Raw genomic sequence first — 22,836 nt, 5'->3', positions numbered from 1 at the left:
TGAATTGAAAGAAAAAAGTGCTTCCCGTGGCTGGAATATGAAACAAGGTCCTTAATGTTATGAAGCCGGCATCTATCCAATTGCTCTATGTTGACTTTTTTTTTCCTTCATTACCAGTCTTCAACACACACGTACAACACAAAAATAACCCCGCGCTGCATGTGGTACAACACACACCGACATAAACATACCAGCCGTGCCTCCGGCTAGGCTTTGTCATTTAATCATCACTTTAGAGTAATTAACGGCTCTAGAAAAAAAAGGACTTCACCCCCGGTTTTACAGCCATACGCTTAACTCTGTTCAGAACATCCTGCCCTGGGCCTTCTTTGTACAGTTCTCTATATCGCGCTACTGGGAACGGACTGTCGCAAACATCTTTATATAATTTTCTACGTGACACTGTACTCAAATATTCCATCAAAAAGCGAGTTGACAGAAACTGAGTGACATGACAACTTCTTTAAAATATCCTGAAATCCTTCCCTGTATGTGCAAACTGGATACGACAAATTCCAGCGGCACTTGAGACAGCCGCACCTGGCAAACTGTTCGTAAAAAAGGATAGCTTGTATCACGAAGAAAAAGGAACCTATTCACCAACTGGCGGACAAACACGTGCGACAACCCAAGACCCCTCTCCTTGACGCGTCGAAAAAGGTTATCTCTACTGCACCTTTCCCAAGTAAATGACCAAATTTAAACACAGCAAATGCACGATGCAATTTCTGTACATTCAAACGCGAGTAGTGCAACACTTGCATAACGTACCACACTTTGGCAATAAAAAATAAATTACAAACTGTCGCTTTAGCAAACATTGCAAGAAAAACCCCTTTCCACTTTTCTGCCCTGCCGCATATGTCCCGAGTTTGACATGGTTGAAGCAGACACCAAGCAGCTGGTACCGATTTGTGCCGTACACTCTAAACTTGGTCAAATGTTAAACCTACAGAGTGCACACCGGAGATGTTACTGTAGGTATTCTAGAAAAGTGGTGCGTACCTTCAGAGTAGCACATACTCGCAGTGTGGGATTGGCCAACCAAAGGGTTTATCACAAGAAAGCTGCATGTTCAACCATCGTTGCTGTTAAACGGACGGGTGCATGATTTTTTGAAACTACGAGTGGTGCAAGAAGCCGAAAAGAAAAGTACGCCTAAAACATGCATGAAGAGCTACTTAATGAATACCTAATTAAAGAATGATGATGATGATAAATTCTTTTATTAGAAAGGGGAGGACCGAAGGTTGCTGGTGGGGGAAGGTTTGAAAAAAAATTACGCCCACCTCCCCTGGTGTGATGCGACGCTGAAGGGGGTTCCGTTGGGTGTTTCCGGTGGGTCAATTGGTCGAATTGCGTGAAACGCGTAGTGAACTTGAATTGTGTTTCAATCACATCGTTGGGTTCCACGTGAGGGGATGCGGCGCAAGCGCAAGCGCGGGCGACCGTCGACTGAGAGACCGGCCGGAGCGCAGCACTCCGCTTATATGCGCAGCGCACCCGAAGGAGAAGAGACCGCGGAGAGAGAGAGTGCTGCACATGCGCACAGTGCGCAGCGCCGCCCACCGGCAGAGTGAGAGTGCGCTGCGCCACGCGCCCGCAGATGTTGGGCAAGAGTGTTCGCTATCGGAGAGAGGAGAGGGGGTGAGCGGAGGAGAGACGCAGCTGTGCGGACGCGGACGACGACGACGCAGGAAGCTGGTCAGTTGAAGCCTTCCCTATTCACAAAAAAATCACTAAATGAGCTTGAGCAAGCAATCAGGTGGCACCATGTCCGAGTGGAAAAGTTGTCATGCAATAGCCTAGCTCTCCAGCCCAACGTCCCGACACCTAATTTTGCTGGTTCCCAAGTGGTCTACGATTCAACAGTTGAGAAGCATTGCTCCACTTAATTTCTGGGCTCTGTTGACCACTACTGCGATTGGTTAGGACAGAGCACCAGTCACCCAATGCACTTTTGCCATGCTGAGTTAACAAAGAAAAAAAAAATAAAACCAACATACGTGTCGTAGGAGGATTGTAGGAATGATTTTAGACCGCCCAGGGTTCGTTTTACATACCGAACACCCATTCAGTTCCCATTCACCTAACCATTAACTTTTTCTTGCCTTCACCACAAATACAGCCGCAGTGGCTGGGAATCAAATCCATGACCTTATGCTTGCCATCAAGGCTTGACACATCCACCGCATCTACGCGACTGGCAGGATTAACGGCCATTGTTTTTTTCTAGGTACCCTTTTATCAATGCCTTACCTTTCATTGCACAGCTGTGCATCCAAAACTCTGTAACAGGCAAGAAAGGAGACACTGCTGCCACTACGGAAACTTTACCAACACATTGACCGCTTCAGCGTGCAAATAGAGCATGATACTACTACACTTAAATGGTGTGTCGGTGCCCAATTTAAAACCTGGTATTGTCGGTTGAGAAAAAAAAAAAAACAAGCAAATATGGATACAGAAAGAGCTTTATTTCAAATGACATTACTTAGGGAAGCACTGTAGTTGTGAGAACTGCCCAATGACTTTTCGAGTCGAGTAACAATCAAACACATCCTAGTGCACATTACAATAAAAATAACGTAGTTTATTACACGAAAGCCATTTGCCGTCGGTAAAGCACTAAAAGAAAACACAATTGTGAAGGCAATTTCCTTACAAGCTCACCACGCATATACCCTCGCAAGCGCACACAATGTTCGCAAGACATGCTTCCGGCCCCGAGCCCTCACAAAACTGGAGTTGGGAGCCAAGTGCCGGTCTGCTGCTGGGGTTTCTCGAGGGCCATCCTCTGCAGGCGACGCACGAGCGCCTGGCAGAACTTGGAGCACTTGGCAAGCGCTTCATCGCAGGCAGCCAGGGCAGCGCGGGCGTCCGGTCCCAGGGGCTTCTTGCGGTGGCTGCGCCAGAGCAGGTACGTCGCCAGCTCCACCAGCTGGACGCTCTCTGCATTTGCAGCGCCAGAGTAGCGACGCAGGAGGCGCGCCAGGACGGCTTCGTCCAGGTCCTCCCCTTCCCCGCTCACGCACGTTATGAGCAGGGGAGTGGCCAGGGCGGGTTCTTCGACGGCGGTGGTTAGCAGGGAAGCGGCCTGTTGACGCAGTGGGGCAGGGGGCGGGGGGTTGAGGCGGGCGATCAGTCGAGCAGCCAGGGGTTCCCGGCGGCCGAGTTGTTCGGCGAGCAGCTCTCGGTGGGCGGTTAACAGAGCTTCCCCCCAGCGGGGCCCCAGCGTGGCGGCCAGGGCGAGCAGCAGGCGCCCCGCAGAGCCCAAGCCCTCGCGCAGAAACTCGGGTGCCAACAGCTGCGGCTCGAGGCTGGCCTCGAGTAGCGCCCGAGCTCCACCGGAGATGACGATGCGCACCAGCAGTGCCAGTTGGGCCTCGCGCAGGTGCGGCGTGCCCAGGGGGACGCGGGTCAGCTGCCGCAAGTGGCCGTCCCTCGCCAGGTGCTCCAGCCAGGGCCCCGCGTCCAGCGACACCAGCGCATCCAGCAGGCACAGTGCCAGCATCTGCGTCACCTGCACACACGGAATCGTTGAGAGGCACTCAGAAAGGTGGACACGGGGACACTGACGGAACGGAACTGCGAAGAGGCTTTCAGTGCCTTGTGGAGCTTGATGTGGCACAGGTAGTCTGCCACCAGCGTGACACCGCAGACATGGCATGTGGGGTTGCACGCTGCGGGGACCATTGTTTCCCTACGCCTCGCCTGCACATGTTTTCGCGAGCTGGGAGCCACCATTTTGGGTAGCTGGCGCGTCACATGATTCACGACCTTTTCGTGACCCCATGCGGCGCGCCAAACCGGCTCGCCGCGAACAATTGCGCGAGGGCGCGGGGGAAGGAGGGCCAGCTTGTCACCTTCCTTCGCGCCACCCTCTCCCCAACCAGGGGGAGACCTCCTCTCCCCCCAAGCCGACCTGCAGGACGAACGAGCAATCCGCCAGTGGTCAACTGGGCGACGTGGCCAATGTCGATTAGTTTGGGCAGTGCATACTCCCAATGCCCAGATCACCGAGAACCCAGTTGGCTCCACGGGACTCTGCTAAGAGATTCTGTCCTGATCGGTCGCAAGGGATGCCTCCCCCACTCCTGCGGCCGTGATGACGGACATTGAGGTTTGAGTCCCGTGGCTTGAGCGAGCGAACGGAGCCACTGTCTCCCCGCAAGCGATAGTCGTCGTGTTGTCTGGTATATGCCCTGTATCTGCCAGGCAATAAAGCTTCACTTTGGATTGCCGGAGTCTGTCTACTGCATGTGAATACCCGAACCCGTGCGCGAGTCTTCGGATTCCGCAGGGGCTAGTGTACGACGCGTGGCACTTTCTCTAGAGAAGCTAGCCGGGGTCCTCTGCTATCCCGTACGTTAGCCCACAACGCAACTGTGACGACACATTGTGATGATTTCTTTTCTTCAATATTAGCCTCGTCTTGTTACTAGCGATCGTCCTGTGTGCAACTTTCTTCGGCCGTGACTTTTTTTTTTTTTTTTTTGCTGGTACTATGTATCCAAGTCAGCACCAACCAGCCCAACTTTCAGCCTTAACCACGGAGCAAGCATGAGCAGCACAAACCCCCCCCCGTTATTGCCATGGATGTTTGAAACTGCGGGCCTGACACTGCTACAGACAGGCTTCTGACTGTTGTAGCCCCAGTCCCAGGTAGGCAGATATATGAAAATAAAGCCCTCAGGGTTCACATCCATTTCAAAATGGACGGCTTTCTAAACCTAGGCACAGTGTTTGTTCAATAATATCTGTAGGAGTTGTGCCTTCACAACAAAACCAAAAACACAAACTTTCTCGCTGTGTAGGTTATAGGGAGGAATTATGTTTATCATGCAGGGTAAAGGAGCCATGAGGAGAAAACACAAGTTTGGTTCATTCAAAAGATTGCTTCGTTATAATCATACTGACACCACTTTTAACGTAAACTTCGCTCAAATAAGCTACATAATTAGGAAAAACGGGAATGGTCATGCGACCCACCAGCTCATTTCCCGCAACAGAACCTATGTCGTCACATGAGCTAAGCTCTGCGATTGGCGGAGGCTGGCAGAAGCAGACGCAAATTAGGTAGAACTTACAAACTAGACGAACGAGCGATTTGCGCTTAAATTTAGGGCACATTCTTTACAAAGCAATAAGAATGATGGGACAAACAGTGGAAGTTACGAAAGCACATGTAAACATAGAAGTACTGATGCGTTCTGCTGTTCGTACTGCGCACAGCATGCTTGGTGTTTTGCTGCACAGCACTACGGGGCTTGGGGTTGTCTCAGACGACACTGGACGATTGACACAAGCAACGGTGTCTTACGTGACCCCATTTGTCGAGCGAGCTCTGTTTCAGGGAACGAATATTTTCTCCCAGAACAAAAACAAGCCAGGTTTAAATGCGGGCAAAAACAAACCAAACGCTTGCCACGGTATGGTGGCGCCATCTAGGTCACGGAACGTAAAAAAATGCGGGAACAAACCACACCGCTGTACAGGGTGGAGACAACCTTGCCGCCGCAATAGGGCCAACGTGCTCAACGCGTTATTCTTTTCGTTTCCCACGAGACCTAGCAACGCGAAACAGACAATATGATTCAAACTTGTTCAGTAAACCGCGTTGCGGCGATAATTTTAGCGCGGTTTTGACACAATGACTTGCTTCGGCGGCGAGCGAGCAACCGAAAATGGCGGCGCCAGCGTATACGTGTCTCTACCCTGTACGGCGGATGCGTGAATGAAGGTACTCTAGGCTGCAGAGCGGTCGGTTCCAGTGATGTCACTTGGGACCACGAAAACGCACGATTGAGCGGGAAAATCAAAATTTTAACCTAAATTGTTTAATTTCTCAGTGAATAAAGCATCGTTTGTATCCGGACAAGCGCTGGGGGCACTATAAAACACGAAATCTTTCGAATAAAACCAACTTGCATTTTCTCTTCATGGCTCCTTTAAAAAGAGTATGTAAGCTAGGGTGAACTGTCAAAATTTCACTGAGAACCATTTTCAAATGCAATCATTGTGAACACTTCAACAGGGCAAACACTTATCAAATGCACTGAACCTTCCACGGGCCAGGTGCTGATTACGTGAAGCACCTGCAATTGTTTTCCCTCTGCGATATCAACTTTGTACCACTCTCACAACATGCAACTCAGATTTACAACTGACTCCGCCAGCCTCCTATCAATGCGGCTTAAAGGGGCCCTGAAAGGCGTTTTGAGCACACTAAATCAACTAGCGCAATCGTTAGATTGGGTCGTCAACGTCATCTGTGCCAAGTATTAGTCTTTTACGCGCAGCGGAAAGCTCACACTTTTGTTGCAAAGTTGGTCACTTTTTTCTCACCCTTCCCTTCGTGTTTTTGGACGCCGCCATCTTCACATGTCTACGTCATCGATTCCCAGATGTTCGTCATGAGCTAGACATCCTGCTATTGGGCGGCTTTTTCACGCACTTCCGGAAAAGAACTGAGTCGTCTGCTCAGCGTCGGCTCGCCGGCTGATCTGCCAGTGGAGTGCTTGGACATTTTACGACAAACGAAACAAGTTTAAACAAACGCTCAACCGTTTCTATTGACTGCAACACGGCCATAACACGACATGCATATTCTCTTACCTGAGTACGTTCCATAAAGAAAGCATTGAAGACCCGTGGCACTTCCTTCGTGCAATCGCAGAGAACGCCCTGAGCCCGGGTTTGATGCACACATTTTATTCAACTTCAAAACAATCCAGAAATGCGTTTCGAACGAACCCAACGTCACAACATGCGTTGCAAGTCTGAACCACGATTGACAGACGATCCTGCCAGTTGTAAAACCGGCACTCACCTCGCACGCGATTTCCGGGGACGAACAGCAAGTCACTTAACTCTGGCGCACAAGCAGAGATGGCTTTTTGCCACGCACACTGCACATACCCCATGCGAGGTTGAGTCGTACGTCGCTCGAGAAAGATAATCCAGACCATGGAAAGCACTATCCACCCGCAGAAGCACAACGTCGCATTTCATCGCGAAACAAAGGCGTCCACAACACACACACCATCGCCTCCTGTAATGTCAAACGCATCTCGCACTTCCCAATGGGAGTGAGTGGTACGCCTGCAGTGCCCACATGTCGCGAGGTGGGGACCCGAGCTGAACCGGGATCACGGAACCGCAACTGACTTCTAGAGCGGTTTGTGCCTTGTTGCCAAGGCAACCGATGTTTGAGATTGTCAAAGAAATGGCGCTCGCTCCAGCGCTAGAAATCTCAGAGCCGCGGTGGAGCATGTTTTGCCAACTTTGTCTCCACCACGCGTCGCCCCAAGCTGAACTGGTCACACGATTGAAGCGTTTTGTGCACAAGTTCTGCATCGGTTTAAAATGTCTTTTTCACATGCCGCCGGCAGGAATTACCACCGCCGCAAAATAAGACCCGGCACCAGCGGGGCCACTCTGATACGGCGCTTTTTGGATAAACAGTGCGCGGTGCATCAAAGAGAACGAGCGCAGGATCCTCCCCGTGCGGCTGCGAGTTCGCCGCTGATAAAAAGTCACGTTTCGCCGATTGCAGCAACGTACGTACACCGCGAAAGGTCAAGGCCAGGCCGCCGCACACATGCGGCCAGATTTTTCGTTCGCTTTTCCAGCCTTGAGCGGAGTGCGGGATTCATGGTGTCAACAAAGCTTGCCCGTAGCAGACGACAGTCTGAGCAGCGCAATAGCGGAAGCACGTCACCGCAGAGGAGCGCAGCATTATGGGAGGGAAGGCTCGCGCGCCGTCAACAGCGGAGAGTATGTTGAAAGGAGGAGGAAACGCGGTGCGACAATAATGCGCGGTTTTTGATTTATGATTTCTCAGCTAATAGTCATCGCTTCAACAAAATTCGTGCGGGAGGAGATTGCTAATACATTGCTTTATTTGGTTACATGTACATCCATGCATCGGCGGAAGGTATTTCAGGACCCCTTTAAATAGAGCGGTGCGAATGCCATGACCAGGGCCTGCAGCTATGAACACATTTACACAAAACACTGCATTATGCCATAAATAAGTTGTTTTTGAGCATACTAAAACCCATTTCTTTAATACGCAGTGTTGTCTATTTTCGATTTTTGCGAGCGCACTCCCTCGCCATTTACAGTGCCACTAAAGTGTAGAAACAAGACAATTATAAAGCCAGGAATACAAATACACTAGTTGCATGAGTGGCACTTCTTTTTGAGTGCAGCAAATGCCAAGAGCCTCAACACTGAAGCACCATACATTTTCTTGTACTAAGAATTGTGAGATCATCTCATATATATTGCAGAGCCATCTCACCAAAATTTACTAATCTTATTACCGTAAAAACCCGCGTATAATACGGACCCGCGTATAATACGAGGTGTAATTCGGGGACATCAAAATCAGAAAAAAAAGTTCACCCGCATATAATGCGAGGTAAAGAGCACAGAAAACATTTATTTGCATTGCAGTTACCGTTCAGTCATTGTCAGTTTTCGTTGGCACTGTCTCCCGACGTCTGTTCAGTCATCGCCAGGTTCGCTGCCGCTGTCTCTTGAAGTCGCCTTGTCGGAAATGTCTTCCCACAGAAAGTGGTCCTCAGTGCCATCAAGGGCGTTAGAGATGCCGCATTTCTTAAAAGAGCGACTAACGAGCTCCTCTGGGATGCTGGCCCACGCATCCGCGATCCAGCCACAAAGCACCGCTGGAGAAGCCCGCGTCAGCCATACGGTAGCTGTCACTAACGGGTCTCCTGACCTCATCCACTCTTGGTAGCAGGACCTGATGCAGTCTTTGAAAGGCTTGTTGATGCAAACGTCTAGCGGTTGCAGCTGGGATGTCATTCCTCCTGGAATGAAAATGAGTTCGGTGCGGGGTTCGCGCAACAACTTCTTCACGGAATAGGCCAGGTGGCAGCGAAAGGCGTCCAACACGAACACTGACGGGAACCGCCAACAGTGCTCCAGGCCGCCGACACCATACAGATTTTATCCTGTCAAGCCCCAGTTGCTTTCTCCACCCGCGAATGCTGCCTTCGGTGACGCCGAACTGCCGTCCTGCGGCGCAATTCCTGATGGTCCCGGCCCATAAGAAAACTTTTGATTTAATTGCAGCCGAATACTGCCTTCGTGCACCGGACATCGTGATAGACTTGCGGTGAACGTGCCGATCCTTCGCGCGGTCAAAACAATCAAAACGGCGCCGGCTGAGAGAAGCAGCAGCGAGCTAACGCCACCGCAAGATGGCGCACCCTCCGCTGAAACCGAAAGTGCAAATTTTCGGCTGAAAACTTTGGGATCCACATATAATACGAGGCACAAATTTTGCATAGTAAAATTGGGAAAAAAATCTCGTATTATACGCGGGTTTTTACGGTAAGCACCCTTCGCAGAGAAAATACGAGGAAGCGCGTGTGGTAGCTTTCTCATTCGATGCGGAATGGCATCAAGGGATAAAAATTTGCAAATACCGTCACCATCATAGACTGAGCAAGGCTGTCTTCAAACTTGTTTGCGCATTACATGAAATGTACACAGGCCTCACGTTTGACTCCTCCCCATAAATCATTCTACGAATCAGTCGCATTTAATTGCAAAATCAGTGAAGTGTTTCCAAGGTGGATGTTTCCAAGCCCTGCTGCATACCTCGACCTTATTCCAGCCAGTAACTCAATATGCATCAGTTGCAGAACTTCCCATTGGTCTTGTGTATCAAAAACCGGCCCGCAGTTGGCGCCCTGCTCTGGAGGCAAACAGAGGCAAGCACGGAGCAAGCTGGCTAGCCTGCCATCTGTCAATAGAAAGTTGTAGTAATCCTCAAGTGCTTGCGGCTGCCGCCGTAAGTCATAAAAGAAAAACTGGAAACACAAGTGAACATCACCTAATTTAGTGTTTTTGAATCTCACAACAAGCTCTATTTTGTTAAGTTGTGTTATTAACCCTTTGAGGGTGCGACCCCCCAGAGTAGATTTTTTTTTATTGCTGATATAAATTTTTCGGACGAATCTATTTAGAAAAAAAAATTGTAATTTTTTTAGGATGATCAAAAGTGACAAAAAAAAATCACTTGTGTTGTTACATATGTGTGGTTTATTCATGAACAACATACGAAAAATTTTGAGAAAGTTTTGCGTTTTGCGGGCACAAGTGGGAAGCACCCAGAGGACGAAACCGAAACCAGCCGCCGCATGCCTGCGCGTGACCCAATGCGCAAGAGATAGTGGGTGCACCGCTGTAGTAAAGCATAAAAGAAAGAAAAGAAAAGCCATCGGTGCAACAAAAAAATTTCTTGTATTCCCGCAGCGTGGCAGCACATGCCAAGTGAGAGAAATGATCGAAAAAGGCGCGCTTTTTAAGCATACAAGCGATGACGTACATGTACGTCACTGGCCATTTTGAAGGTGTTTGCCAGGGACGTACATGCACGTCATTGACCCCGGAAGGGTAAAGTAAATGTTTAGCAAAGTTCAGTTTTTGTCCGCTAGGTGCCGCATCAATACACTTTCCCCTCAGCTTCAGCGAAGCAGGGGTGCTCGCACGGCCCAGATTGTGGAGCAGACTTTCGCAATATTTGCAGCTCTGGCATGGCAGTGTGGGCTGTCACGTACCAGGTGCGAGCCAGTGGCGTCGCGGCAGAGCAGTTCGCGCAGGCGCTGCCCGCACGACCGCACCAGCTGAGCCAGGGCTGCCCGCTCGCCGCCTTTGCAGCGCTGAAGAAGCCGCAGCAGCGCCGTGTACAGGTGCGCTCGCAGCCGCTGCTGCCCGCTGCCCGACAGCGCCAGGCTCTGCAGCAGGGACCGGGCCAGCGCCACCAGTGACGACACCTGCACCAGCCACACCAGAAGGAGCCACACAGCTGAAGGCACACTACACCTCGGAGTGGGGCATTTTGTCGTGCTACAACACCACTAAATTAAGACGCCGCAGCAATCTTGCAAAACCAACCCAGCATTCTTGAATGCACACCACAACAGCAGTGCCTGTGTGTCTCGCTCTCCCTCTCGTCCTTGGTGGTTGTGCTCGGAATTCAAGATTATGGAAAACCAACTCGCCCAAGCACCAATGTTGACAATTCAGAATTTTGAAGGGACCCAGAAACACTGACCATGGCCACTTTATTACATTCATATTTAGTGTTGTGTGGAGGTAGTTACCAAAAAATTGTGATTTCACCGATTCCTCTTTCACAGGAATCGGTGAAACACGAAAGTGAAATGTGCCTTTACAGGAGCAGTTATTTCATCGGTATGGCACCGTTAGACGCATCAACACTAGACACTGGATTACACGCGCCAGAGCATTGTGTAAATCCGATTGAATCCCCAAGCACTCGCAAATCGTGCGAACGACACCGAACAGGTTGTCAGCGAATCGTTTGGTGAACTCACAGTCCACTGCAGCGAAAGGAGCATGATTTGCGGGTCGGCAGCTGTCTTGTGGCTGGGCTTGGCGAGCGACGTCCTGCTAGTGGGTCGTTTCGGCAACGGCGCGACCACTTCAGTACTGCTTCATGACGTGTACGGCCGACGCCTGCATTGCGACAAGCTCAGCTTGTGGAACACGAGAGGCACAGTTCGCAGCTTGGACCGTGAATGCGTGAACACGTTCTGCTTCCCGCTGGCATGTCTCTCGTCGTACCAAAGCAGTCACGAGCGCGACTTTGGCCTGTTGGCGTTGTAGCCTTTCTGCAGCGCTTAGTGCAACAGTTTTCTTACACGAGGCCATCACCTATCGAGGCAGCAACTGTCGGCACTCATTAGCGTCACTCACGGAGAAAGAAATATTTGAGGAGGGGAATCCGCTGGGCTCGGACAGCGCAGGCGGGCAGCGCGTTAATGTCACTCTCTGGCGAGGAGGAAATGCAGCTTGCGAAGCAGCACGACAGATGACGCGTCAAGCGCGTTGCCATAGTTAACATGTTCGTCTACGGACGCGACGCACAAAAATTACAATATAATCAAATACATTGTGAAAATTGCCAGATTTCTTGCTGTAAAATAAATGAATAGAAGTGCTGGACATTTTAGCAGCAGTTATTAATAAATACTGCCCTAGCTACAGGCCGTACCGCGCTTGAAACGAAGCACTGGAACGAATCCCGGAGCAGACGACGTCTGCCGACGCCGCCTTCTCGCCGCGAATGGTTCACTCTCGTCGCTCTCGCCTCTCGCGGGTTTCTCAGATTTGCGCGCGCTTTCATGTTGCACAGGCAGGGCGGGGAAGTTAGGACAGTCTAAATATGAACTAATGGCATAGAGGACAAGAACCATAATTCATTGTAACTAATCATACTTAGCTTCTCAACCACATGTTTTTTTTATCGTAGGTTTCGCGTTCTAAAAAAATCTAAGACCCATCGTCTAACGACAACAATGTTCGAAACGCAAAGCTTTCTTCCGCCGCAAACCATCTCCAATGAAAGTCCAGTCGCGTGAGGGAATTGTCAGCGTCGTCTGCCCATGACGGCAACCGGCTGTGCACTGACTGACCTTGAAGCGGCGAGCCTTTTCGGAAAGCGCGCCACGCGTGTTTTCCCTTTGGCGCCTTGCGACAGAGGGCGCGTCAATGCCGTGCCCGGCCCCGTGACTTTATCGCGCCGCCAGAGCAAGCCCTGTTGCGCCTCCTCAATAATTCTTGCTCTGTGGCGTCATGATGCACTACTTCGCTTCCCCTCTCCTAGACGGCAGCACCTTCTCAATGGAGAAGGTGATAGGGAAGGATATAAGGTGCATTCAGAAAGCTATTTACATTTGAGTTCATAGGGCAGTTGGCAGAGCGCTTCCCACCTCCCGTTGTGGCGAGAGATTGTGGGCTCGATTCTGAGCGCAACCACGTCAATGGAACTTTTTCTGGAGATGTCATTTTCGTGACTGATATGACCTCTGGTCTTGCTGTATCCCGGCATAAAACAGTTTTGTGTTAAAACATTTCTTGGCAAATTCGAGCGTTATTTTTAAACAAGATAAGCACATTCAAAAGTGGCGGTACCCCACCCTTTCCCACGGTTTGGCAGTGTTGACACGGACAACCCTTACTTGCGAGTTCAAATGTAATGGACCGTCATCATTAGCTTTCTTGCCCATGCCATGCAATGCTGGAAGCACCATATGGGGTGCTGGCTTCGGCTTCCAGCACGGAAGCTTTGCTCATTGTGAACAAGGCTTCCGCGCTGGAAGCTGAAACGTCAGTACGTTCTTTGTTTGGACTGGTCGGCGTCTCTTATTTGTTTCAAATGTACCAACTTGGCCAGACGGGATTCCGTCATGCTCTCGACTTCATCCTTTGGGGTGAGAGCCTGAGGCAATGTCACTTTATGTGTGCCGCTCTCCCATTCTCTTCCCTGCTCAGGACCTTGGCAGTCAAGAGGCCGAACAAAGCCGGTGGCACGCTGCTTAAAGGGGCCATGAAGACAAAGTACAAGTTTGTTTTATACGAAAGATTTCGCATTCTATAGTGCCCCAAGCACTTGTCCGGAAGCAAATGATACTTTATTCATTGTGAAATTAATCAATTTACGATAAAACTTTCATTCTCGCGCCAAAACGTGTGTTTAAAAGACGTTTGTAATGACATCATAAGAACAGGTCTTTCAGCTAAACTTGGTGTGAGCGGAGACTTGCTTACTGTTAATCAACCTAGATGGTGCCACCACACCACGGCAAGCCTTTTTTGCCTATGGTTTGTTTGTGACCGTACAGTCTACGCTCGTTACAGCGGATCCGGCAACAACGGACTTTCGGTTACAACAGACCATTTCTGTTGGTTTGTCTGGTCCCCATGCATTTTATATGGAGTCCACTCCGCTCATAACGGACCCGGCTAGAGCAGACTATCGGCTACAACAGACGAAATTTTGGGCGAAAATTGTTTTGTCTGAATGTTTATAGCGGACTTCCGCGGGGCCGGCATCCGATGTGCTTTTGTTTGTTTATTTTGGCAAGAAAACTGTTATGTCTGACAACATTGCTGGCAGCCGGGTCGTTGGCGCAGCCAGGCCAAGCCAGTGCTAGTGGCTTTTTTTTGTGTGTGTGTGCGACCAGCGGCATGAGCGGCAGGGTAGCTGATTTCACTGTCTGATAAATTAAGCATAATTAACGCTGTCGAACATGGGGAAAAACAGGCCGACATCGCCAAAAGTACAGGCCTGTCTAAGCAGACGGTCCGCTCTACCGTCAAGAACAAGGCCGGTGCCGATAAACGCGACTCCGGTGAGATTGAAAAAAGTGGTGCACTCGGAAGCGAGTCTGCCTTCGTGAGTTTTTTATGTAATAAAAAACTCGGGTTAAGTGAAGTTTGGCTTTTATTATTCCCACGCATGCATCGTTCCCGTTCCGTTCGGTGAAAAAGGTAAGAAATGCCCCAAGTGGGGGGTTGTTCCCCATCCATTGTGTGCAATCTGCCGGTAACCGTGCACAGTCCAACTGGTCTAACTTTCGATTTTACAGCTGACCTGGTCTAACTTTCGATTTTACAGCTGTCCGGCATCAGATTATTTCATTACAGCTGTTTCAATGACCAGACTAAAATCGCTAAAAATCTGGAAGCTGCCTTGAGGGAACGTCAGGCAGCGATCCGATTTGTTTGACGAATGGTTTCGGGAAAGCCTGCCTCGTCGTGAGGAGATTTAAAAGAGCCTAGCTAATGCTGATGGCCACGACTGATGTTTTATAGCTGGTTAATAATTGCGCCTAGTTATATTCTTGCTTCATTTGCTCAGCTCATCATGCGTCTTTACACACTTGACCGCAAGCGCTAGGCCTTTTCCAAGTGCCGGTTCTAAGCTTTGGAAACTGTGTTTACGCGATTCTTTGCCCTCCCGCGAACACTGTGCAGAGGTGCTGCAGGCATGTAGAAAGAACAAAGTGTATGTACTATGCATATGCAATATCTGTCAAAGTACCCACTTTAGGACTCATACTCCCCCCCCCCCCCCCCCCCCCCCCCCTGTCAGATACTGCATACTTCGGCTACAGCGGACGTTTTTTTCCGGATTCAGAGGGTCCGTTGTAACGGGCGTAGACTGTATTTAAACCTGGCTTGTTTTTGTTAATGGAAAAAATTATCGTTTCGTGAAACATGGTGCTCGCTCGACAAATATGGTCACGGAAGACGCTTGCATCAATCGGCCGGTGTCGTCTGACAACCCCAAAGCCCCGCAGTGCTGCGCATCTAAACGAAGCATAGTGCGCGCAGTGCCAACAGCAGTACGCATCAGTACTTCCATGTTTACATGTGCTTTCGTAACTTCCACTGTTTGTCCCACCATTCTTATTGCTTTAAAAAGAATGTGCCCTACATTTAAGCACAAATAGCTCATTCGGCAAGCTTATAAGCTCTGCCTAATTTGCGTTTGCTTTTGCCGGCCTCTGTCAATCACAGAGCTGGCACATATGACATCATAGGTTTTGTTGCAGGAAATGAGCAAGTGGGTCGCATAGCCATTTGCTTTTTTCCTAATTATACAGCTTATTTGAGCAAAGTTTACGTTAAAAGTGGTGTCAGCATGATTCTAAAGACACAATGTTTTGAAGAAACCAAACTTACATTTTGTCTTCATGGCCCCTTAAACCACTCAGCTGTCACAGACATGCGTTCTTTTGCCATGGCGTTACAAGCACTATTCACAATATAAATCTAACTAATCTGCCGAATTTAGCAGTGCGGTTAGTTTGAAATAGCATTAGCTACAACACAACAACACACACAGTGAAAATATACTCACCCCTACACAAGGACACTCAACACAACAGACATGGTGAAAATATATTTACCCCTACACAGGGCCACTTCTTAAATAACGAGACTGCAGGGCCTCCTTGTATCTACAATCCACCAAGGCAGGCTTCACGTGCAATCAGCCCCAGTCATGCTGACCTCTAACAGTTGCACCCAAAGTAAGCACCTTTGACTCAAAATAGCCGAGTCCTACTGAAACCATCTCATTCTAAGCAACACCAAAACTTCCTTTACTGCATTTCGAGAACCTGTGAAAGCTCGCACTAGGTCTGGCGCACATTTACAGACACCCGAGGAACGTGAACTATGGCAGCGGCAAAAGGAGTTCTCCTTTTCAACGCAACCTAAGTGACTCTTCTGGGGGTGCAAGACTGATTATGAGTTTTAACGCGCCGAAGCTACACTTGGGCTAAGAAGCGTGCTGTAGTGTACGGGGCTCGGGGTCAATTTTGGCCACCTAGGGATCTTTAACGTGCGCACAAATCCAGACACTGGGCCGTTTTGGCTTTCTGCCTCCATCTGAAAAGCACCCACCGTGGCCAGGACCGAAACCACATCATCGGGCTCAGCAGCAGCACAACGCCTGGGCCCCTGGGCCACCCCAGCGGGTGGGAGCAACGCCCTACCTGTTCGCCGTCCGAGGGCAGGGCCGTGACGATGAGCACCAGGAGCTCGGCCGCTGGTCCCTGCTCGCTGGTAGGCCGCCCGGGCAGCAGCAGCTCATGGGCCAGCTCGAGCAGCAGCTGGCTGTCCAGTTGGGAGGACCAGCAGACCACCAGCACCGAGGCCAGCTGCTGCCAGGCACCGAACGCTTGCCGGGACACGTACGCCCGCTCGCGCTCCGAGTTGCGCTCCAGCGCCAGCTGCATCACCGCCTTTACCTGCACCACACAGGACACCGGAGGTTGGCAATGGGGCGGGCAACTGCGAGCTCTGAAACTAGGGGGGCAGGCAACCCTTAAAGGGGCCATGCAGACATTTCGTGTTCTATAGTGCCCACAGCACTTGTCCGGAAGCAAAATATGCTTTATTCACTGAGAAATTAATCAACCTGAGTTAAAATTTTGATTTTCCTGCCAAATCGTGTTTTCGCGATGCCTGTAATGACATCACAAGAACCACTCTCCAGCTGATTGTGGAGTCTCGTTTACTGTTAATCAACCTAGATGGCGCCACCATACCGCGAAGGATCGTTTTGTGCCTTTGCTTCGTTTTTGACCGTATTTGTACCTAGCTTGTTTTTGTTAAAGTAAAAAATAACCGTTTCCTGAAACATGGTGTTTGCTCGACAAATATGCTCCCGTAAGACACTGTCGCTTACGCCAATCGGCCAGTGTCGTCTGAGTCAAAGCGCCGCAGTGCTGTGCAGCTATAAAAAGCATAATGCGTGCAGCACCACCAACAGCAGTACGCACCAGTACTTCTATGTTTACGTGTACTTTCGTAACTTCCACTGTTTACCCCACCATTCTTGATGCCATAAAAAGAATGTGTCCTTAATTTAAGCTCAAATAGCTTGTTCGGCAAGCTTGTAAGCCCTAATTTGCGTTTGCTTTTGGCGGCCCTAGCCAATTGCAGAGCTGCCGCATATGACATCATAGGTTCCATTGCGGGAAATGAGCTAGTGGGTCACATGGCAGTTCCCCTTTTTCCTAATTGTATAGCTTATTCGAGCAAAGTTTACGTTAAAAGCAGTGTCAGTACGATTCTAATGAGGCAATCTTTCAAAATGAATTAAACTTGTGTTTTGTCTGCATGGCCTCTTTAAGGCACAGCTGAAAATTGTCAACATCCACATTGCAAGCACGTTGAGCTGTGTGCTTTCACGGATACAAGACAGCTTTACTAGGGTAACACAGAAATGGTCAAATTGGGCTTTTGCGTCCCAAAGCTAGATTTAGGCTGTGAGACATACCCAAGTGGAAATCTAAGAAAAAATTTGTACTGCTTGATGTCCTTTACTGTGCGTTTAAACTGTGTACACGAGGGTGTCTTCAATTTTAGTGGCTCTAGGTGCAGCCGTACGATATCCTGAAGCCAGCTCAGCTGCTGAAAACCGGATTTTACTCCAGCAGCCAGGCTCATGCTTATTTGCCAAGATATCTTACAGCATCTCATAGGCACAAAGATCATGCACACTCATCCCAGCAGTGCAAGGTTCGTGCTACAGTGATGCCAAAAGAGCCCTTGCAAATAAGAGCTGACGCACCATGCCAGCTTATAAGCCAGATGTGAGTGGAGAAGCAGCTGCAACAACAGCTGCCTCCTTCCCAAGCATTTATTACTTGGTTATCCATCAATGAATTGACGATTAGCGCTGAGCAAGCAATCTTGAAAGGAAGGAAACAAAAGCAGCACGTGCGAAGAAAGACTGTGAGACTATTTGAATTTAGGGTCGGCTAATGCAACATTTAAAATTTATAATATCGAATTCTTATTCAACCACTATGTGCAGGCACGTGAAGTACAGTAGACCCTCGTTAGAGGAGACACTGCTACAAGAAACACTTGGTTATACGAGACATTTGGAAGTGGTTGGCTTCCCTATGTTCACCACGTTAGCAACACTGCATACAAGAGACATGGTTACAAGAGACACTCTGTTACTAAGGGCAACTTTTTTGGTTCCCTGCAGTAAGTTCTTCTTCACTATTTAGAAGACTTGATGAAAGGGGGCCTTATATGAAGGATGTTGTGGAAAAACTGCCCTGAAGATAAAGCTTGGGCCTGCATCCAAGAGACTGCAGAGGTTCCAGAAACTTTTGAGGAGTTTGTGTCTGCAGATGTGGGACCTTGTGTGTTCGAGCAGCCTACAGATCATGTGACCCTCACACAAGTAAACGGTGCCCTAGAGGAGTAGGATGACAAGGGTATTGTAGGACAGACGTGCCGCATTTATTAAGGCTGACAACTGTCTAAGAGCACTTTAACGGTACCGCGAGAACAGGAACGCTTGCAAAGTGAAGTGCTTTACCTACAAAAGTTGGGAAGAAAGCTAATACAATCTGCAGTCTCTAAAACTACTATGAATGACTATCTTGAAGCCATAGTGAAAATTTTCTTATCGATCTATCTGAACACACTTTGATACTGATTTATAACAAAGTGGTCGTGTTCGACTTGGCACAGTATTTAGAATTTTCAGTTACAAGAGACCTTGGTTATACGAGACATGTTTCCCGGGTCCCCCAAGTGTCTCTTGTAATGCGGTTTTACTGTACTACTAATCATAACACCCCAATCGGCCTAACATTCAAGTTTATTTTAAAAGTAAGCAATCAGATTTTCGTCCCATGGTTTGTCCTAGTCTGTACTTTCCTGCCCGTTTCTTTGAACCGTCCGGCATCACTTTTCAACTCCGACCTCTTGCTTTCCAATACTGTTTGTTCTACCCTTGGCCCCATGTTCCCTATGGCTGCGACCTTTGAACCCTGACCTCTTGCTGCACCAGGTGCTTCTGTCCCAGGGCCAACAGGGCCTGGCTCTCGTCCAGGAGTCGTTGATGCAGGGCAGCCAAGTCCACCTGGGGTGGGCCGCCCAGGGGGTCGCGCTGCTCCAGCGACGACAGCAGCCCCTCCACCTGGGAGGCCTCCAGGAGCTGCAGCGACGTCGGGCCGGACGCCATGGTGCTGTTGCTGCTCCTGTTGGCATTGCTGCGCACACCGAGATGGCACTGGTGACAACCCGGAAGCTGCTGCCGCCATTGGCAATGTGAAGTGCCGCCACAAAGGGGCCTCCCCATTCACAAGCCCCCTTCCTCAGCCAGTCAAAGAACACCGTTGGGACCAGTTAGGCACAACAACGGGACCCAACTGGACTCAATTGACACTTCCCTGAATCCTACTGGAACCCTTTGGGATTACAGATGTTTGATTTCCAGCGTGAAATTTCGGTGCATGTTAAAGGGACACTGAAGGCAACCAGCAAGTTGGTTTCAATTGAAAGTCTGACTTTCCCATCGCCATCTCAGCGATGATTCGGTTCCAAAAGATGCCTCATACCACTGTCACATGGGAACTTTCAATCTCGATTGAGTCGATTTAAATCAAGCTCAATCCAGATCGGGCGCTGCCACACGCCAGTTTCCATTGCAACCGAGCTCAATCCTGGTCGAACTCAATCCTAGTTCCTGAAGTGCAATTGAGGCTTCCAAGCGCGATTGGATGAAAGCGGTGATACTCTAGTCCCCGCTGAGTAGCTTCGGACCACAAAACAAAATGTTCCTTCATGGAACCCGTGATCAGTCCTGACGCCTTGTTGAAGAAAAACATATTGTCCTTTTGAGGCTGTGCGAACGTTGGTGTCGAATGAACCGCTCGGGTGTAGTTCGCACACTTCCTCGATAAGCGGTACCGCCACCCCAAGTACGGACTTGTAGCACCATGCAGAGGCAGCCAAAAAAGACGACATGCGCGCCAGACGTTTTAACCACTTCCGGTGCCAGTTGCACGGTACAGCCAGTGGCGGCGGCACCTGTCTTTACGTTTTTGCTATTTTCTGCCTTACTTTAAAACAAGGTGCGCATAACAGTGGTATATTCGTGTTCCGGTGAGCTAATCATCGATCCAGAGCAACTTGTATTTTGACTTCAGTGTCCTTTTAAAGATCCCCAGGTGATCAAAATTAATCCAGAGTCCTCCACTACAGTGCGCCTCATACCCAGATGTAGCTTCGTTGCGTTAATCCCCACAATCAATTGCAGGTGTTCCAATTGTGTCCGACTGGTCACAACATTGAGACACAATTGGAGTAAGCTGATGCTTCCTTGGGTCCATGTGGACTTCAACGACAGTACAGGTGCCCCAAAAAGTAAACGGAGCACGGCTTCGTGAAGTTAGAATAATTTCTAGTTTATGCGGCAACCAGCTTAAATAGCATATGTGTGGCCCAATTTTACTTTAGAATGACTTTCTTGAAAAGTCACTCACATTTGCTGGCTGGGCACATGGTGGAGAAATCCCCTCAAAATCTCCAACCCATGCTCCGTTTACTTTTGGGGGCACCTGTACAGTGATTCAAATTGTGTCCAATAAGCTACTATGTAAGCGTATACAATGAAGCATGTTTGGAACCGATTGAACCTTACTGGGTGTCTTTCATAGATACAAGGGGACTAATTGATGCACAATCTGAATCAGTATGAGCCAACTGAGATTTTGTATTTCTGGTGGGCTAGATCAATGACGAAATGTTTTGATCTTGTTTTAATAAAAAGATGTGAAGATTGTCAGGTGCTTATTCCAACAGTGGTTACCAGCTACAACACAGCTATGAGTAGATCTGGTGTAGTGAAAAAGTATGTCCGTGGAATCACACAAGGCATTGAAGAAGGTGCACTTTAATGTAGTAAACTGAGCATAAGCACAGTTTGTTGTTTTAGAATAGACAACAACGCACGTCTGCTTGTATTTTGACCCTGATAAGAAACTGCACACGGAGGTCACTTTGTGTCTATGCATAGGAGATACTATGTGAGCACTACAGTGAGCACATGACCGGGATAATTGGATAATAATGGGAGAGGCCTTTGCACTGCAGTGGGCGTGGATAGGCTGGTATGATTATGATGATGACAGTACAGCCCTTCAGAGCAAACAAGAAATAAAAAAATTGTATGCTTCGTTCTTTTTTGGCGGGGGGGGGTTGCAAGAGCTGTATACTTATAGGGGAAGGGAGTAATAATTTAGTTTCTTGTTTAAAGCACAAAAGTCAGCTCTGTTTGAGCTTTGATAACTGCTGGAGAACCTTATTAATAAAAAGCTATAGTACTCTTTTCTGCTGTTCGTGCCACAAAACAGCAAGAGCTGAACTGTTCATCAACACTACCCAAGCACTATTTCTGGGTAGCAGAGTAGCCTACCATGCTAATGTTAATAGCATGCAAACCTGTAGTGCAAGAAACGCATAGTGTAGAATTCATATTCTGATTGCCTTTGACCTTTTAGTTCTATGCTCCTTTGTCCCCTACCAACAGGAGTGGAAGTGGGCTTGAGCCTTTCAGAGCAGCTCAGGGAGCAGGAATTACACTGTTTTGGAGCAGCTTTGGAGCAGTAAAAGGGGAGTTCTGTTGCAGCTTTGGGGCAATAGTGCATTAGTGCAAGTAGCAGAAGTGCAAGTCATTTGGGAGTTTTCTAAAATAAAGCATTATCTATTCGAATTTTTTATTTCTAGTAAACACAAAAACAAAAATTCAAATGGCTTTGACTCCACATTTGATTAATACTGAGCTGACTGCTTTTTCAACAAGTTAGAAAAACATACAATATCAGAATTAAAGCATCACAGCTGACAGAGCAATAACTAAGAAAATAAAAGAGAAATAAGCGGTGCTTCAAATAGGTGTACCTAACTAGACTTCAGACAAGGGAAAAATAAATGTTCCTGCCTTACACCATTAAAGCCATGAGAAACAACCCAGAGAATACCAGAGATAGGTGAAATGGTCTCTCTTGCACCTAAGATTAAACCATACCTTCATTTTTTACAGCTAATGAGACTCTAGACAAATGAGGGAAAAAAAAAAAACTAAACGAAACTAAGAGAGGAGGAAACAGAGAAAATTAAACTAACAGGAAGCAAGAGATAATTTGGTGCATTGCATAACCAAGCCTGACTAGACTCTAGAGAAATTAAAAATAAATGCTGATGTTCACAAAACCCAAGAGAAAAAAAACAGCCTAGTGTATTATGTAGCATGTTTCTATCTACATAAAGATACCATGCAACTGCATCGTGTTTAACCAAATAACCAACATACCAGTGTTTATCGACATTTTTTTTTTCTTGAGCGTAAACAGTAGGCTTACTGGAGGGGAGATGGGCGGTGAGTGGGAAGGAGCGCCCTCCCCCAGAAAAAGAACTGCTGTACAGCAAAACACACCTACGGGGCTCATTACTTCCAGATATCTGCTAGCTTAGCAGAATCTCCCCTCTCGATTGTGCCAGGATTTTATGTCTATTTTATTTTCCCTTTTGGCAATAAGAGGTACGGTTACAACGACCGGTTGTGACAACGCATGCATCACTGCGCAGCACGCTGAGTAGTGCAGCTGCATTTAGGGGCAAAGTTTGTGCATTGTCCACACCCCAAGTTCACTCCATAAACCCGTG

General features: G+C 48.6%; 1 protein-coding gene across 1 annotated transcript in view; it reads right to left on the bottom strand.

Annotated features, from left to right (window-relative positions):
• Positions 1–2,458: 2,458 nt before the first annotated feature.
• Nup205 (nuclear pore complex protein Nup205) overlaps positions 2,459–22,836 on the bottom strand; it is a 30,957-nt gene continuing 10,579 nt past the window's right edge. Inside the window, exons 3-6 of the mRNA XM_077706027.1 lie at positions 19,163–19,379; positions 16,353–16,607; positions 10,599–10,814; positions 2,459–3,523 (exon numbers count right to left, since the gene is read on the bottom strand). Coding sequence (XP_077562153.1) covers positions 2,735–3,523; positions 10,599–10,814; positions 16,353–16,607; positions 19,163–19,379 — 1,477 coding nt within the window. The 3' untranslated portion in view covers positions 2,459–2,734. The remainder of the gene's footprint in view (positions 3,524–10,598; positions 10,815–16,352; positions 16,608–19,162; positions 19,380–22,836) is intronic.

Source organism: Haemaphysalis longicornis, unplaced genomic scaffold (genome assembly GCF_048455015.1).
Source record: "Haemaphysalis longicornis isolate Haplotype H1 unplaced genomic scaffold, Haemaphysalis longicornis Haplotype H1 scaffold_4, whole genome shotgun sequence".
Lineage (NCBI taxonomy): Eukaryota > Metazoa > Arthropoda > Arachnida > Ixodida > Ixodidae > Haemaphysalis > Haemaphysalis longicornis.
Note: the sequence above shows the minus strand (reverse complement) of the source record. Positions and strands in the feature narration are given on the sequence as shown.